Source organism: Falco rusticolus, chromosome Z (genome assembly GCF_015220075.1).
Source record: "Falco rusticolus isolate bFalRus1 chromosome Z, bFalRus1.pri, whole genome shotgun sequence".
Taxonomy (NCBI): Eukaryota; Metazoa; Chordata; class Aves; order Falconiformes; family Falconidae; genus Falco; species Falco rusticolus.
In genome coordinates, this window is record NC_051210.1 from 31,502,909 (window position 1) to 31,519,720 (window position 16,812).

At 39.7% G+C, this 16,812-nt stretch overlaps 1 protein-coding gene and 1 long non-coding RNA gene across 2 annotated transcripts in view; both read right to left on the reverse strand.

Moving 5' to 3' along the window:
• Positions 1-16,812, reverse strand: part of KCMF1 (potassium channel modulatory factor 1) — a 50,284-nt gene that overhangs the window by 2,280 nt on the left and 31,192 nt on the right. Inside the window, exons 3-6 of the mRNA XM_037373054.1 lie at positions 14,410-14,549; positions 7,064-7,165; positions 2,912-3,086; positions 37-319 (exon numbers count right to left, since the gene is read on the reverse strand). Of these exons, the coding sequence (XP_037228951.1) occupies positions 37-319; positions 2,912-3,086; positions 7,064-7,165; positions 14,410-14,549 (700 nt within the window). The remainder of the gene's footprint in view (positions 1-36; positions 320-2,911; positions 3,087-7,063; positions 7,166-14,409; positions 14,550-16,812) is intronic.
• Positions 3,997-7,057, reverse strand: LOC119141159. Its single transcript, XR_005101856.1, has 2 exons — positions 6,941-7,057; positions 3,997-5,805 (listed from the first exon to the last, which is right to left on the reverse strand). It is a non-coding gene; the product is annotated as an uncharacterized LOC119141159 (long non-coding RNA).

Here is a 16,812-nt window from a genome sequence, read left to right on the forward strand (position 1 = left end):
AAAAGTAAACACAAGCAAATACACCGAACAAGTTACCTTGTAAGAAGAAACTGGGAATTCTGGATAGTCTGCTGACTGTTTTCTGTGTTAGATGTGTTGGGTGATGTTGTAGATTGTGTCATACTGGTGTTGACATTGATCGTGTTGGTGCGTCTAGTTGCATTGCGTGCAGTTTCCAGCTGTTGTCTCGCTGCCTGTGCATGTTGTCTTTCCAACTGCAGTTGCATCTGCAGCTGCTGTAACTGAGAAGCAGAAGGGCCAGAGGAATTGAGCTGTCCTCCTGCAGAACGCCTCACGCCTGATAGCTGAGATAAAAGCTCTGCCAGAGAAGAGAGAGTTTCTACAATGAAAGATCTCAAATGCGTTACGCAATAAAATCAATACACCCTGAATTCCAGTGCATCAGTTGCTTTTTTCAAGCAAAAAAAACGAAGAAGAAACAATGCTGAAGAGCCCATGAAGCTCTTGAAAAAAGTCCTAGCATTCAACGTCTCAAAGGATAAGGACAATTAAAGACTAATTTATGCAGAGTTATTCCAAGTAAGAAGTCAAAGTTTAATGCCTGCAAAGTAACAGAAGACCAAATGTACAGGAAAAGCCTGGCAAATGATGTCCTCTGCAGCAATTCTCTGAAACTTCAAGTCAAAATAGCAACTGACTAAGAAACAACTGCATTTTGGCTTTGGATGGTGATTTCATTTTCCTCTCAACAAATGTTCCCTCAAAACACAGGCTTTAACTTCCCAAAATCCCAGAGGGAAGCTGTGCTGCAGCAAAAAGAGAAACATCATACCATTGCTTCAAACATTTGATAACAAATATTTAATTAAGAAAACATATTAAAGTATTGCCTCACATCAAAACCGAAGTGGTCAATAATTTTTGCTGTATTAATTTTTATTTCTGCCAGAAGTACAGGAAGGCTTAGCAATTAAAAAAACTTTGTCCCTAAGTTTTCCAAAGCAGGTGGATGGAATGCTTGCAGCGAGTTTCATCCACAAAGAATTTTTTGAAATAAGTATTAGCAGCAACTTACTGCTCAGTGCATTACTGCTGAATCTCTTGTACACCCTGCATAGATGGTAGTTATAGCACCTGCTTGCTGTAGTTGATGCAAGGGCAGAGGAAGTAGGGGATGATACTGCTCTTGCCCCTCACCTCTAAATTACAAAGTTGTGACAATTTTCCTTCCATTGCATTAACAACATACAATCCTTCTAAATAAGGCTTTCTTTAAGGGAAGACGGCAAAACGCAGCTGTCTTCCATGTCAGGAACTCAGGACGGTCAAGCCATTTTTACCACCGCTGATAGCAATGTTAAATAACATAATTCAATTGTACTTACTAGAATACAGGGAGGGAAAAAAAAAAAAGTAAAAAAGCAACATGTTACCAATGTCATTTACTTTAGACAGAAAAATTCTAGTGGTCTTTCCTATCTATTACTCCAGTAAAAGGGAAGACATATCAAACTTACAGACAAGATTTAAATGTATTTATTCTCACTGCAAGTTAAAGCATAACTTAAAGCTTTGATTACAGCAAAGCAGTGTTTTGGAAGCAGATGTGAGCTCCAGACAGAATCCTGGTGTAAGAAGCATACCCAGCTCAATGTGCAACTGAACTATAAATGCAAAACCACAGCTTCTAAAAAAAAATAAAATTCAGAAGAACACCATTTAATCCCACACTTAATGCTGCTAAGTGGGAAGGCCTTGTGGGGCTGAAAGCAATTGTTAGCTGGAGACTTTACAAACACCCTCCCTCCTTGAACAAACTCTAGTCCTTTTTAGATCCTCCTGTGACCCCACTTAACTTATTTTCTTCTCTTGATGGAATACTTATTCCCAGCAAATGGAATGAGTTAGATCAGGTACTGGGCCAGCAGAGCACCAGAGCCAGCAGAAGGTGGGCAAGGGGACCATGATTAAGAAAGGCAGTAGAACCACAGCTCTCTTTTCAGGGGCAATGCCTCATTGAACTGGCTGGCTGGTTACCTCCCTCTGAAGAAGTCACAACATGATAGCAGGAAGCTCCAGTTTAAGCATTATGCCTTCTTGGCACCTAAAGCAAAGGTGGATTATGGCAGAAATTCTGAGGTTTCCCTGACACAGTGGCACATTCGAAGGCTACTGTATAAAAACATTTAGATTTCCCCTTAGGTAAAGTTTTATTTGTTTTCAGAACTGTCTTCATTCTCTGTTTTTGGTCTCCTGTAAAAAGAAGGTTTTTTTACATCAAAGCTAAATGTATGCCAAACAAGTTATTCCTGGGAATCCTAAAGACACATCTTCATTATTTTCTGGTGTTGAAAATGAGACACGCTTCTCCTCCCCACAGTGTTTCTAAACTTGACCAAAATACACTGCACATATTGCAACAGTACATTTATATAAGAATTTACAAGTACACAAATAAAATATATCCATGACATTACCAAGTCAGGCTTTCAAACAGCAGCTTGAATGCAAGAGAACATATTTTATATGTCCATTAGTACTCAAACTGAGCTAATTTCATGTTCATTGAGACAGATACTCCTCCATAAACACTTTAATCCACAGGCAAATTAACATGGTATATACTAAAGTAGGTGATGGAAGTTGGACACACTCACGTGCAAAAATACACAATACCCATGCATAGATCAGATTTGGGTATAAGTTTTACACCATCTAGAATTACAAGCAAAAGCTACAGGCAGCAGTTTCAGCTTCAGCATCTCTATGCACAGGCCCTGTGCCAATCCAGCCAAGCACACTGTTCACCTGTGAGCAGCCATCAGCCACACTTGCACAGTGCAGAGTATCTATACATGCACCTTAATAACAACAGAAAGCAGGGCAACTATTATCTTCAATTTTACTTCCTCCATGTAAGAAGGGTAAAATTTGTGGTTATAGCTCTTACCAGCTATAGGATCCATGGCTTCTCTATTGCTTGGAGAATACGAACTCTGAGAAGATGAAAGCCCACCAGGGGAACTGGTAGTAAAGTGCATGTTTGATCTACGTGCACGGGGGCCTCCCAAACCCCGACCTGGGTGGAACATCCTACGTACGTGCCGAACACCGCTGGATTCATCATAACAAGAAGTTAAGAAAACAGAACTGATTGGCATTGAGTATTAAATGACAAGGACATTTGATGGGTAAAACACTCAGATGCACATTGTTCTTCATTCATAAAACAGAGATTAAATGTGATGAAGCAAAGCTAAGGTACACTGTAACTATGGTGCAAATCAGATTTACTGATCTGAATTGAAGATACCAAGTGCTATGTGCACCAAGCTACCTGTATTTCTTCAGATGTTTATGACATCTAAGATCAGGATTAATGTCTTAAGGCTTTTTTAGATCAAAGTTTTCTACTTGGTAATCTGAAAACTCCGACAAAAGCGTGTTCAGCCAAGCTTACTACAGATATAAGGAGTTTACTCTCCCTCCCCAATTCTTATGTTAAGTACTGAAAATAATAAAAAAGTTTATTTCCACTCCTATCAAAAGTACATAATTACTGTATTCCTTCTGACTTTTTTACTTCATGCTTTTATCCAAGAAATTTTGTCACTTGTCCTTAAGAAATTGTACTGTTTCCAGAGTATTCAGTACTTAGTCACACTCCTTTGTTTCACCTTTCCTCTTTTAGCCAAAGAAATGCCACTAATTCCAATTATAACAATGCCTTTCATTTCCCCATTTTCCCCAACTTCTCCGTATCAGATGCTTCTATTTCAAGTCATACCTTTTATGTATTCTAATTTAAACTAAGAGACAAACAACAAATTATTTAAAGATTACTTTTGTCAGAAAGTTGTTAACATTCATTCCTCCAAGACAGTCCAGATAAGGCTTCCTTTTGTTTTAAAAATCACTATTATAATGCACTAGTGCAAAACGAAACAGCATAGGCTTGAATATTTTCTTTTACTGTTACTAGTCATTTACCTTAGATCCTCCTGTCTCCTACTTTCTTTATTTTTATAATTGTATGCTTACCACTCGTACAGTATCCATTGCTGTGCAAGAGTGAAGTTCAATGTACTTTTCATAAAACACAGTTACAATGTACCTCAGGATGTCATGGAGGTAAAGAACTTAAGACTGAAAGAAATGAATGGACTCCTCATGGCAAGAAAAACTTCTGACTATTACAAAAAAGATGTTACACAACATTTGCCTCTTTCAAACCTATTAGTTATGCTACACTGTAAAACACTTAAAATCTAGGGTGTAAGAGGAAAACCTCCCCTGCACAGAACACACTTCACCTAACACTGCGTGCAGCTGTACCTCTGAGCGTGCTAAAACTGGATGCTGCTGGAGACAGGATAGGAAAGGCCAGTATATCTGGGGATTTTTCAAGCACAGTACTGTGGGGTAACTTTCCTAACCACAGTTTTTAATGTGTTTTGAGATAAACATCCTTCCTCAAAGACTAGCTAAGTATGCACCCAAGTCTTACCATCTACTTTGGAGTAAGAAAAACCTTTGTGAACCTTACCTTGGGACAAATAGATAAAATGAATAGCCACGCAGGAACTATTCATACAACTGATGTGAAAAGCTCTATTTAATGAATTTTCAAATATTTTTCTGCTAAAGCAAGGCACTGGGCTTTAAAGAGTTGTCCCCTGACTGCAGGAATAAAGGACACACCTTGCAATGGGTGCAGAAGTTTTATAATGAGAAACACATGCAGCCTTCTGGGGCCACTTAAGGAAAAAAAAAACCCAAACCAAACAAAACCAACAAAACAAAACCCCAAACCAAAATAAACCACACTTGTATAATCAGTACTTGGAAGATGAGGCCACTCCTTGAAACTCTAGAAGACTCAACAATAAAACCTCACAATAAACTGCAACAGTAATCTTCACTCCAGAAAAAGTGCAAGCGGGGAGCCTTCTCTCCATCTCCTTTTTGTCCGTGCAGGTTGTTAGCATGGAGAGTTGTTCTGTACAGCTTTATCTCCATATGAACATGTTTAGAACAGCCATATAGCAGTATCAGAGAGCAAATTTCTAACAGCTCCCTGACTTGTGACAGTTACTCTTTTCCACGCTGCCAGACCCTGGATGAAAAGGGGCACCTCCTCTTCCTTTTTTCCTATTTTAGACCTAACTGTTGCTAGACATCATGTAGAGTACAATGTGTCACTTAAGAACACGCTTCTCACCAGTTCTGGAGACTTGAGAACACTGATCACTGAAGCAATAGTGTACAAGCAGAAAATTCTACATGCATTGTCTTTAATACTAAATCATGGACAACGTACTATCAAAATATATCCAAGGAAGATCCATCTTGGAATGACTGATGTTGAAACCTTGCTCTGTATTTGAAAAGATTGATTCTTCTAGCTCAAATTAAATACCCAAATTCAAAGTAATTTTGTGGCATCTCTGATATTGGAAGGGAAGAAAAATCTGCAGAAACATGAACTCTAATCAAACGTCTTGTTCATTTCAGTAGGAAACTAATTTCAGTGTGTAAGTGCGAAAATGTAAACCTCCTGGCCTACAGAGCAGTTAAGCCAATGCTGGAGGACCACAGTTTGATCTTTGGTACATTGCTATGTAGTTATTAGTGATGTAAACTTTCATAGAAAAGGCATATGAGGCAGGTGCTATGAAAACCCTCACAACTGGTAGAAAGAGCAGAACTAAACTGATACAAGAAAAATTGCTCAGCTACTCACTTCACCAGTCATCAAGCAACATCTCAGAGCAGTCCAAAGAACAGGAAAGATCCAATGGTCTGGAAGATGCTCTCCCCTCACCAATCTCATCCCACCTCCACCTGAAAGGGAGGATGGCACGACTGCACTGGGGGACACCTGACCATGGATGCCTCAGACCAAGCTCACATGGCCAGAGCTACTACATTCAGCACCTTGTTCCACTCCACAGGGAAAGGCAAAGTAGAGATAACAGCTTTTATCTAACTTTGTAGTGTTGTTTGCTTTATTAGTTACTACTTCACAGAGCCAACACCCAAACTCCTTTGTCCTGATCAAATTATTGTGTAGTAATTAACACACGTATTTAGCCTGTCCTGACCTTAAACTATGGTAATGCTAAAAAACTTAAACGCAATCACACATCAACTGAAATGGAGCCATCTCCTTAAATTCTGCCTGCCTTCTGTTAGCATAAAAAACTCCAGTTGCTAGGGCTTGGATTATTTTTTTTCCCTTTTAAAAAATCTTTAAACAAAAAAAGCCACTATCAAACTAATAATGTAGTCCTTTTGTCTGTTTAAATGAGACACAAAAGAATATTCAGAGAGATTGGTTACTGTAGGGAGGCTACATAGCCTGCATGTCATTAAATAAAAGCCCAAACCAAAATATGTTTCATCAGTTAATCTTTGGGAAGGATAAAAAAAATGTAAAAAAAGAAAAATATTCCTAGAACAAGGATAAAAAAACCCCAATAGTTCCAGCTCTTCGGCCATCAAGCTGATTGTTATACAGGTTTATCTACAGAAATCTGCATAACCTGCTGCCAAGGTAACCGAAAGACAACATTCCACTTCCCAGGAAATCTGCAAGTTTTCTGAGTTATATTACAAAATATCAGTAACATCAACAAAATTGTATTATTAAAACAAGGTGTTTAAAGTAGTTAAGCAAGTTTAAAATAACTTGTCAAAACCAGCTAAGCTCAAGTAATCCTCAGACCATCACGTTCATGTCGCAAGTACTTACAGCACACTACTGAATCTGGATACACAAAGCAGCATTAAGACTAATGATCACGCAGAATAAACCACACTGCAAGCAGAAAAACCTCTCAAGTGTCAAAATTCTTAAATGTGTTTGCTGTTAGAGAAAAAAGCACTTGGTAGTCAGGTATACCTGCTGTCTATTCACAATCTGGCATTTATCTTTTTTAAACCATCTAATGATATATTTTTTTTTTGACATACAGACCTTTAGCAAGTTAAGTTCCAGGAAAATCAGAGGTATGACCCTTTGACTACAAAAATCAAAACAAGCAGTCACGGCTACTAAATGCAACAGTCTAGCCCCTTTGCCTCAGTGTGGAAAGGATATTAAATCTCTAGGAGCTCTGTGTTCCAGTGTAAGATGAGCTGCAAAGTCATCTGTGACATGATTCGGATCCCCTCCAGGTAACGCAGCACATATTGGACAAATCTGAAATGACAAAGCAAGAAAAAAACCCAACTTTATATACACAAACAGAACTCATATCATTGAGTCAATCATTAGACATTGATTCTTATGCTTTAAAAATCACATTCTAGGTATTCACAAACACCTAGATAGCAACATAGTCAAAAAACCCAGAAAAGGTATTCAAGTGCAGACATTAATTTAGACATCTACTACTTTATGATTTTCAGAACACTGTGGAAACCAGAGCTAGAATTTTCAAATTCAGTTTGCAATGTCTTTGTATGCCAACTCTGCCACAGACAGTAGAAGTAGAGTCTGATTATACAGCATTACTATTAGCCTGCTTGAACCTAATCCCAGCAGAGGAATCAGAATGAAATCACACGGTAAGTATTTGCTGAACTATCAAACTTCAACCACCCATTGAATGATGTACCACTTATCTATAGGATGATGTACTTATGTTTATCTAAAAGTTGGGAAACGTCCAAGGACCCTTACTGGTAACATGACCGATGTATTAATTGCTAAGTCCTTGGATTTGTCATCTTTGAAAAGGCTACCTGGTCCTAAGTTCCTGTTTATACAACGTGGCAAAGACAAGGACCTAAATCATGGTCACTAGTTTAGTGAGATATGTAAATGAGTTCCTGGAATTGTAATGAATATGTAAACAATTTCCTGGAAAGTTAATGAATAGGTATGAGTAGCTTGTATAAAGAGGGGGCTGAAAGGTTCCCTCGGTGGAGCGATCCCGCATGCACCCAGCGCTGCCGAATAAAGATAACCTCCGCTCACTCAAATATTGGGGACCGATTCTTCAATCACCATCCAGGCAGTTAGGTGTAACTACAGGTTTGGCAGAGAAGGGCTGATCTCTATATCCCTACACAACAGTATTTTGGGAGAAGACCCTGTCATCTGCCTTTGGGTTTTTGTTTTTTTGTTTAAACCAAAACACATGTTAACTAGGTAGACAACCAGTGCCATTACCATTACCAAAATTATGATTTGTTTCTTGAATGACTCCATGAACAGCTTGAGAAGCACCTTCCATTTTTCTTCACAGTAGCTTTGCAGACTGATTTTAGAATTTTACAGATGGCAGACAAAAAAACCCCCAAAACAATCCATTCCACAAAATTCTCCCCCCAAATGCTACGTGCTCAAATTAACAGCACTTTTACAGTTAAATGCAGCTGTTGTCTATGAATCTATCTCTCTGTTCCTCAGAGTCAAATAGTCTTGACTTTATGGAGCAACTCGGGCTGCAACATAAAGCTCAGGTTCCCAGTGTTCCTCATGCATATACTCAAAGTTGTTGACAGCAGATCTCAAGAGACCACGGGTGTTAAGAACATCTATGTGATAAGGACCCACATCTGTCTTACTCTTTTGGAGCAGAGGACAACGTCTTGAAATAAGTTTACTGTAAAACCTCAGCTGCTTTTGACAGCAGCTACTGTATCTTTAGTGCCACTTCAATTTTAGCAGTCAGGTCTAAGCAGAAAAGCAGGTATTTTAAAAGTTTTTTGCTACAACCTCCTTCCCCTTTACCTTCAATGTTCAGCATTTTTCTTCACAGAGTTCCTCCTCCTCTTCCCAGATTTTTCACCACTACAGAAGCCATAAGAGCAGACATGCCAGAGAGCAAAGGCAACTTCTATAATAATACCCAACTATGCCAGTATATCATACAGCTACCCAGTAGGGACACAGGAATGGATGTATGTTTGACAGATAGTTCTAAAGTCCATAAACTTATAAATAAGCTGCTTAATCTTCAGGAATGTGTTTCACACCAACAGGAGACAACACCTTCAAAGCAACCTTTTTTCATTAAGCTACTCTGAGGAAGTGGAACCGCAACGTAAGAACAACACGCTTCTGGAAGTGGCCACAGAAAGTTCTTTTACTAACAGGACAAAGGTGCTATGAACTGTGCATATTTGCCTGAAAAAGAGATACAGTTCTCAGAACAAACATCAGCTAAGAAAAAAGTTATAAGGAACAATGAGAAGGAGAAGGGAATTAAGTATTCTAACCCAAATTTTAAACATGAGCTGAACTTCCAAGAATTCTCTTAAACATGAACTAAATTTCCAAGAACTCTCTGGGAAAAGTTACTGAAGCACTGTTGCACATGAACAAAAATTTGATTACACATAACCTCTAGCAAAATCACAACAAAGACTGCAGCATCACTGGTTAAGTGTGACACTGCTAAAAATCATTGTTCATAGAACACACATGAGTAAATGATGCAGATGAAAGGAAAACACTGTCAGAAGTTTCTCTTGAAGCTACAATCATTTGTGTTAAAAAACCACGTTACCCTGAATAATGTCTGAGAGAGAATTGCGATGTCTTAAGTCAATCATTCACACAGAATACCCAACCAGATTCCAGAAGTGTGACTATATTACCACAGTAATATAACCAGACTGTCTCAGATTGTCTATTTCGTTACCGCAAGAAAAACTTCTCAATTTTACCAGCAACATATCAAGAACCTAGCCTAGTTACTGCCTTGCTAGACATGAGAAAGTGACTGCAGGGCAATGTAATACTACTGAATTTGCGTCTCTGCTCTGAAATGACATTCAAAGATGGCATTTGATGAAGTTTCCTAAAATGTTTGTATTTACAATGCTAGCAGACTTCTAGTTGAATGCTGCATTTTACTTGGAACCGTTGACTGACTTGAAATCCAATGCCAACAATAACAATCATCATGCTGACAGCCTGATTATTCTGTGCTTGCCTTGTAAATCTTACCATTACCCTTGGACATTTACTTGTGAAGAAATACTGGTAATTACTGTGGCTTTAATATTCACCAAAATTGTACGATTTATTCTTTTTAGTGTGTAACCTTAGAGACTTAATCAATCACAAAACTTGAGACTACTCCCACAGACACCGGTATAACTCTCTATTAAATTGCCCAGAACTAAAACCAATCACCTCTGAAGAAATACCATCAAACTCTCCTCATGGAGTTCCTCTCCAGTACCTCAACAGGCTGGTGCCTCTCCAAAGTACCCGTACACTAATGCACATTCAGGATGTGAAAGTCAAAGGCAGCTTTGGCTGCAGTGACCTTAAGAAGGTGGAGTTCAGCATCCTGAAGGCAGGGAGGAAGATGAAAAACAAGCTCATAACCTTGTCCTTCAGATGAGCAGACTCTGACTGCTTCGAATTCCTCCTTGCAGGAGGCCTGTGTGATAAGGCTCTGGAGGGTGGAGGGGCTCCAAGAAAGCTTGTTAATATTCAAGGATCTTCCCCTCCAAGCTTAAAAGTGTCCCATCCCAATGAATATGAAGTCAGTCAAAAATATCAGGAGGCCTACATGAATGAAAAACAATCTCCTGGCCAAGCTCAAACACAAAATGGTAGCATACAGAGGTAACCCTGGAGGAATACAGAAACATTATCTGAGCATCCTAGGACAAAGTAAGGAAAGCTAAAGCCCAAATGGAATTGAATCTGGTGAGCAATGTCAAAGGCCGCAAGAAGGGCTTCTAGAGCACACAGACAACAAAAAGACAACTAGGGAAAATGTGGGCTCATTGCTCAAAAGACAGAGGACCTGGTTACACAGAAGAGACTGAAGGAGTAAATGCCTCCTTTGCCTCAGTCTTTACTAGCAAGACCAGCCTTCAGGAATTTCTTCAGAGACCAGGGGAAAGTCTGGAGCAAGGAAGAGATTGCCCTGGTGGAAGAGGATTAGGTTAGGGAATACTTAACTGAACCAGCCATATTCAAGTCCATGGGCTGTGATGGGATGCGCCCACAAGTTGCTGAGGGACTTGGCAGATGCCATTGCAAGGCTGCTCTCAACAATTTTTAATCCATCGTGGTGACTGGGAGAAGTGCCTGAGGACTGCCGTAAAGCAAATGTTACTCCCATCTCAAAGAATGGTAAGAAGGAGGACCTGGAGAACTACAGGGTGGTCAGCTCACCTCAATCCCAGGGAAGGTGATGGAGCAGCTAATCCTGGACACCATTTCCAGGCACATCCAGAGAGAAGAAAATCAGCAAGAGCTGTCAGCATGGCTTCACAGAGAGGAAGTCACGCATGCATGACCAACTATGATTGCTCTGGTATACAACTGGAGAGCAGTGTATATTGTCTACCTGGACTTCAGTAAGGCCTCTGACACTGTCTCCCATAGGATCCTCATAAACAAGCTATCGATGCACAGGCTGGATAAGCAGCAAGGTGGAGTGAAAACAGGCTTAATAGATGGCTCAGAGGGTGGTGATCAGTGGGAATTTTGCTGATGACAAAACTGGGAAGGGTGGCTGATATGCCAGAGCGCCATACTGCCATTCAGAGGCTCCCCAACAAGCTGGAGAAATGGACCAGCAGGAACCTCATGAAGTTCAACTGGGGCAAGTGTAAAGTTCTGCACCTGGGCAGGAACTACATCAGGCACCAGCACACACCAGAGGCCACCCGGCTGGAAAGCAGCTCTGCAGAAAAAGGCCTGGGGGTCCTAGCGGACCATGAGCTAGCAATGTGCCCCTGTGGCAAAGAAAGCTAATGGTGTTCTGGGCTGCTCTAGTAACAGTGTTGCCAGCAGGTCAAGGGTGATGGTCCTTTGCCTCTATCCAGCACTCGTGAGGCCACACCTGGAGTATTATCCCCACTTCTGGGCTCTGCACACAGGACAAGCATATACTGGAGAGAGTTCAGCAAAGGGTTACAAAGATGATTACAGGACTGGAGCATTTCTCCTATAAAGAAAAGCCAAGAGAGCTGAGACTGTTCAGCCTGGAGAAGGGCAGACTAGGGGGAAATTATGAATGTAAGTACCTGAAGGAAGGGTGAAAGAAGGACAGAGCCAGGCTTTTATTCAGTGGTGCCCAGTAACAGGACCAGAGGCAGTGGGCACAAGTTGAAACACAGGAGACTCCTCATGAACATTAGGGAACATTTTTTTCACTGTGAGGGTGATGAGCACTGAGACACAGGTTGTCCAGAGAGGCTGTGGAATCTCTACCCCCTCAGAGACATTACAAAGGTCCCTTAATATGGTCCTGGGCAACCAGCTGTAGGCAGCCTTGCTTGAGCAGAGAGCTGGACAAGATGACCTCCAGAGGTCCCTTCCAACCTCAGTCTGTGATTCCTGTCCACAAGTACCTAACACTGCTGTACATACCAGTGCCAAATACCTGAGAAAAATCAGCAGAAACTAAACTTATCTGAACCACTGTGAAGAAAAAAAAAAGGCAAAATTCAACAGACCAAAAATACTTTGACTTATTCTTTGAAAAACAGGGAGGGAGCTGTAAAAATAAAAAAAGTGATTCCATCCCTGTAAACTTCCCTTGAAGACCTACAAATAAATACATAAAATAAAACAACTTTGGAAGGACAAAGATGCTACAAAGACTGCAATCTCAGTATCTAAACAGAAATAATTGCTTCGAAACCTAGGAACACAAACATTTAGAATCTAATATTTGCCTCTTCAGTAATGTTGTAGCCTTTCACTACATACAGTGAGACTGCAGTACCCAAGCAGTTCTACGTGCAGGCACACTAATCACAAAAGCTAGATTCAAAACTTACCAGAATCATACAATCATATTCAAGGATTAAAAGTATTGTCCTTTATCACTGCTTGGAACAAAGATGTAACAGAATTGCAGGCTGACTCATAAAAAGGAAAGCTTTTTTTTTTTTTTTCCTTCAACACATACAACTCTTCCAGGAATCGGTGGAGTAGCAGGTGTCTAGAATCACAAATTTAGGCTTTATGTACTGAGTTCCAGAAGTCACAGCTGCAAACAAGGATGTGTCAAATCAAAAAACCTGGAACCTTAACATTCTGTGTCAGGAACATATCACTGACATCAAGTGGTGCAAATCAGAACTGCAATACTAAGCCACCAAAGGAAGTCAACCAAAGAGAACTTTCAATGGTTGATGCTACGTTTGGAAGTTGCACAGTTAAATTAAAACACAAGGAGATGATAAAAATTGCAGTGTGTCACTAAATTATAATCCCACAGTGCAACTGATTGTGACATACACTGTTTCACTTTGCATTTTTTTAAGAAGGATCAGAGCACCTTGGAGTCTCAAAAAGGTGGATGTAGTGGAATGAAGCTGGGTTAATTATCATTGATAATACACAACTGTGGGTTGGCTTCAGAGGCGGCAGGTTGGCCAATGCAGATAAGGCGCAGCGGTGGCTGGTTAAGTGGTTGAGTGTCAATGAAGAGAGAGCAGGCAAGGAAGAAGTAGAGAGAGAACACATCCTGCCTCTACAGGGTGTGAGGAGAAGGCAGCAGAGGGACTGTATGAAGAGTATGCTGGTATAAGGTGGTGAAAGACCTTGTTGCAGCTTGATAGTCTAGAGAGTGCTGCAACAGGTGGAGAAACCACCCCCATCACTCGTTCACACAAGATCCTTAATAGGCCTGGAAACCAAAGGTTCATTTTCTTCCACAGAATCCCCTGGAAGTTAAGAAAACTAGAAGATCAGAACAGAGAACCTATTTATAAGTCATTTCTTCACAATGTATTAGTGATGAGTAATCCACTTCAAGCATTCACATTTTTCTAGGAATCTCCTGGTACAACAGTTAACCAGAAAAAGAACACCTGGATGCTGTTCTGCTAACCTAGTTTCTCCTACCCCCAAAGACACTCAGGATAGCAGGAGCTAACACCTCAGATAAGCGTCAAGAGAAATACTTTAAAGAAGTGCATTTTTAACCCTGTGAAGTGTCCTACTGCTTAGGGATGGGAGAAACCCCTCTGCTTTAACAGTAATAGTTTCAAAGAATGACAACTTCCACTGCATAAGTACACCAGGTCCATTACAAAAGCTCTCCGAAAACCACACCAATCTGCCTGCATGTCTTCCTTTCTTAGAGTTACAAAAGATTGTCACAGCTATAAGCTTCTAGGACAATTACATACTGGTAGTGAAAAGGGAGACATAGCTACACAGAATAACCATGAAAACATTCTAAGTTTTGCCTTACAGGATAATAAACTCCTAAACATGACAGCCTTTACATCAGGACAACCAAACAGCAAGCAAGCTCATTTATATTATAATACCCATGAAACACAGAAGAATTTTCAAGTCACCATCAAATGTAGGTACATCTCACAAAGCATTTAAATGAACTCATGCTTCAATAAAGTAAAAGAACAGGAGGATACCGATTTTCTAGAAGAAAGATTCTTTTTAACATATTTTTACCACAGCTGAAAGCCAATTCTGAAGTTTCTTACCACTTCTGTTGATGTCTCTGCATGCTCAGAAGTAACATGGTCTTGAAGAGATGTTTCCGTGTAACCCATTTTCCCACAATAAGGACAAGTGAAAGACTGTGGCTGCTCTACAGAGAAAGCTTCTCCACCATAGTACAAATCTGGAACAAAAAGCGTTTAAGTAGAGGTTACTTCAAAGCAGTATCATTGTTTATTTTGTTCAGGTAAACCTCTTTTTAAGTATACTTCAGTGTAATCACTGCCAAATTAATCATCTGGTATTTAACTGAAATGGCTATTTCAATCTTGTATGTAGGCCATATGCTGATATCCAAGAAAAGTTCAATTACTGATGACAAAACCCAGACAAGACTACATTTCATTTCCATTAGCAAACATGACACAGCTTTCTATTATTCAGTAGAAGCGAAGACTCCTATGATGATGATGCTGGTACTGCCAAACCTTCACTTTTCTGCCACCTTATCCCATGTACAGGGTCATCTGCAGTATTTTTCAATCATAAGATGACTGTTCAAAAGCTGAACTCTCAACAGTACCTCAAAAATACAGATTTATATTTAGAAATCCTTAGTGATACCATATGTCAATCTTCATGCCATAGCTGAATCAATCCTTAGCAATAAGTGGTTTTAGAAACGTCTCAAATATATAATGTAGAAGATTGATAGTGAAAAGGTATCTAATTAACTGTTACATACTGGTTGCAACTGTTAGGTGTGTTGGATGTAAGCACTTTTGCATTGCTGATGAAAAGCAGGCACTTTTAAATTGCCAGCACAGAAGTTCCCCAAACTTAACACAAAATTTTATCACACCATGCAAGAAAAGCATGCTTTTCTCTCTCCTCCTCTGCAGGTACTATGTATTCTACATGAAACATGAATGAACTTCACATCAAGATAAAAAGTGTGACTTTCTTCAGCAAGTAATTTAAAATCTTTTCACTGGCATTTTTTCTAGGACTCACTGATAGGGAACTGAAAAATATTTTCATAGAATTATGACTATTCTGCTATAAATTAAAATCTGGACAAGTCTGAACAGATACTAGACCTCATATTCTGCACCGCAGGGCAATATCTATCTATCTAATGTGTTAGGAATATGTCCTTCTGACAGTTTTAGTCACAGCTTCCTAAGGTTCAGGACATCTGCTACTGACCTGTCTTCAGGACATGACTAGGAAGAACAGAACATTTTTGTTTCTGCAGCTTTATAAAAGATGAAACTTTAGCTAAAGATGTACATATCTATAATCCACTATATTAACAGAGAGTATTTTACATGTAACTAGATATTGAGGGTTAAGACTCCCCAAGAGTATACCGGAAATGAACTTCTTATGAACATGCTAGTACACAGAGTTAAAGACACAGAAGAACCTGACTGAATACACAGCAGAATAAAGTTTACGTTCAGTAAGTCCCCGTTCCCCTTTATTTAGAAACTGCTTCCAGAGAACTGAAATGCCGGAGGATGAAAGATACCCCTTTAAAAACCACGCTAAGGAATGCCCAAGTAGACAGACAGCCTTACCAAAGAAGAAACACTACCTGACACACTGAACATTTTAACTCGTTCATCAACTTAACTATCACACTAAACTTGGTGAGTACCATCCTGAATCTAGGTTCATTTATTCACATACATATGAGGAAAACATTATGTCCAACTATACAAAGTAAAAAGTTCCCAGCCTGCCAATTAAGTCTTAGTTCTCCAAATTAGCATTTGAGGCTCCATTGAATGTTTTATACAATAAGGCACAGAAGTAATTTTCCATTAGAGAATGGAATTGTGTACCAGATATCACTAAAACTGAAAACTATACAGACTGAAAGTCAGCATGAAAGTAGGTTGGAAGACATGCCCAGATTAGATCATGATCTCCCAACCTGAAAGTCATTTATATAGTACTGACACAAACAGATACCTGGAATCATTATTAGAGGGAAATCCCAAAGGTCTTTGCACAACAGGCATTAGGACTCACTTCTGAATGCATCTGAGTCACCCAACACATGAACAATAGGCATTTCCTTGACAGGTTGTCAGGCATTCAGCTGGCATCCTAACAAGACGTGTGGTACATCTTACTGCAAAACATACGTCCGTATCTGATCCTCTGCAAATCCACAGGAAGAACCAGTGAAGCTATTAAAAGGAAGGTCTACCTTCCCACATTCGTGGGAGAGGCCACTGGTCAACACTTAAATATGCCACATTCAGCTGAAGACAACAACACTACCAGACTAGAAAAAAACCTTCTTAGAAACTCTTAAATCTGCTTGTTTGTTTTATAAGCTAAGTATCAACCAGCTTTAGAGTATTCAGAATGCTCAGACCCAGGAAAACCAGCAAATTCCACCACATCAAAGCTTTTAAAACTATCTGTCGCTA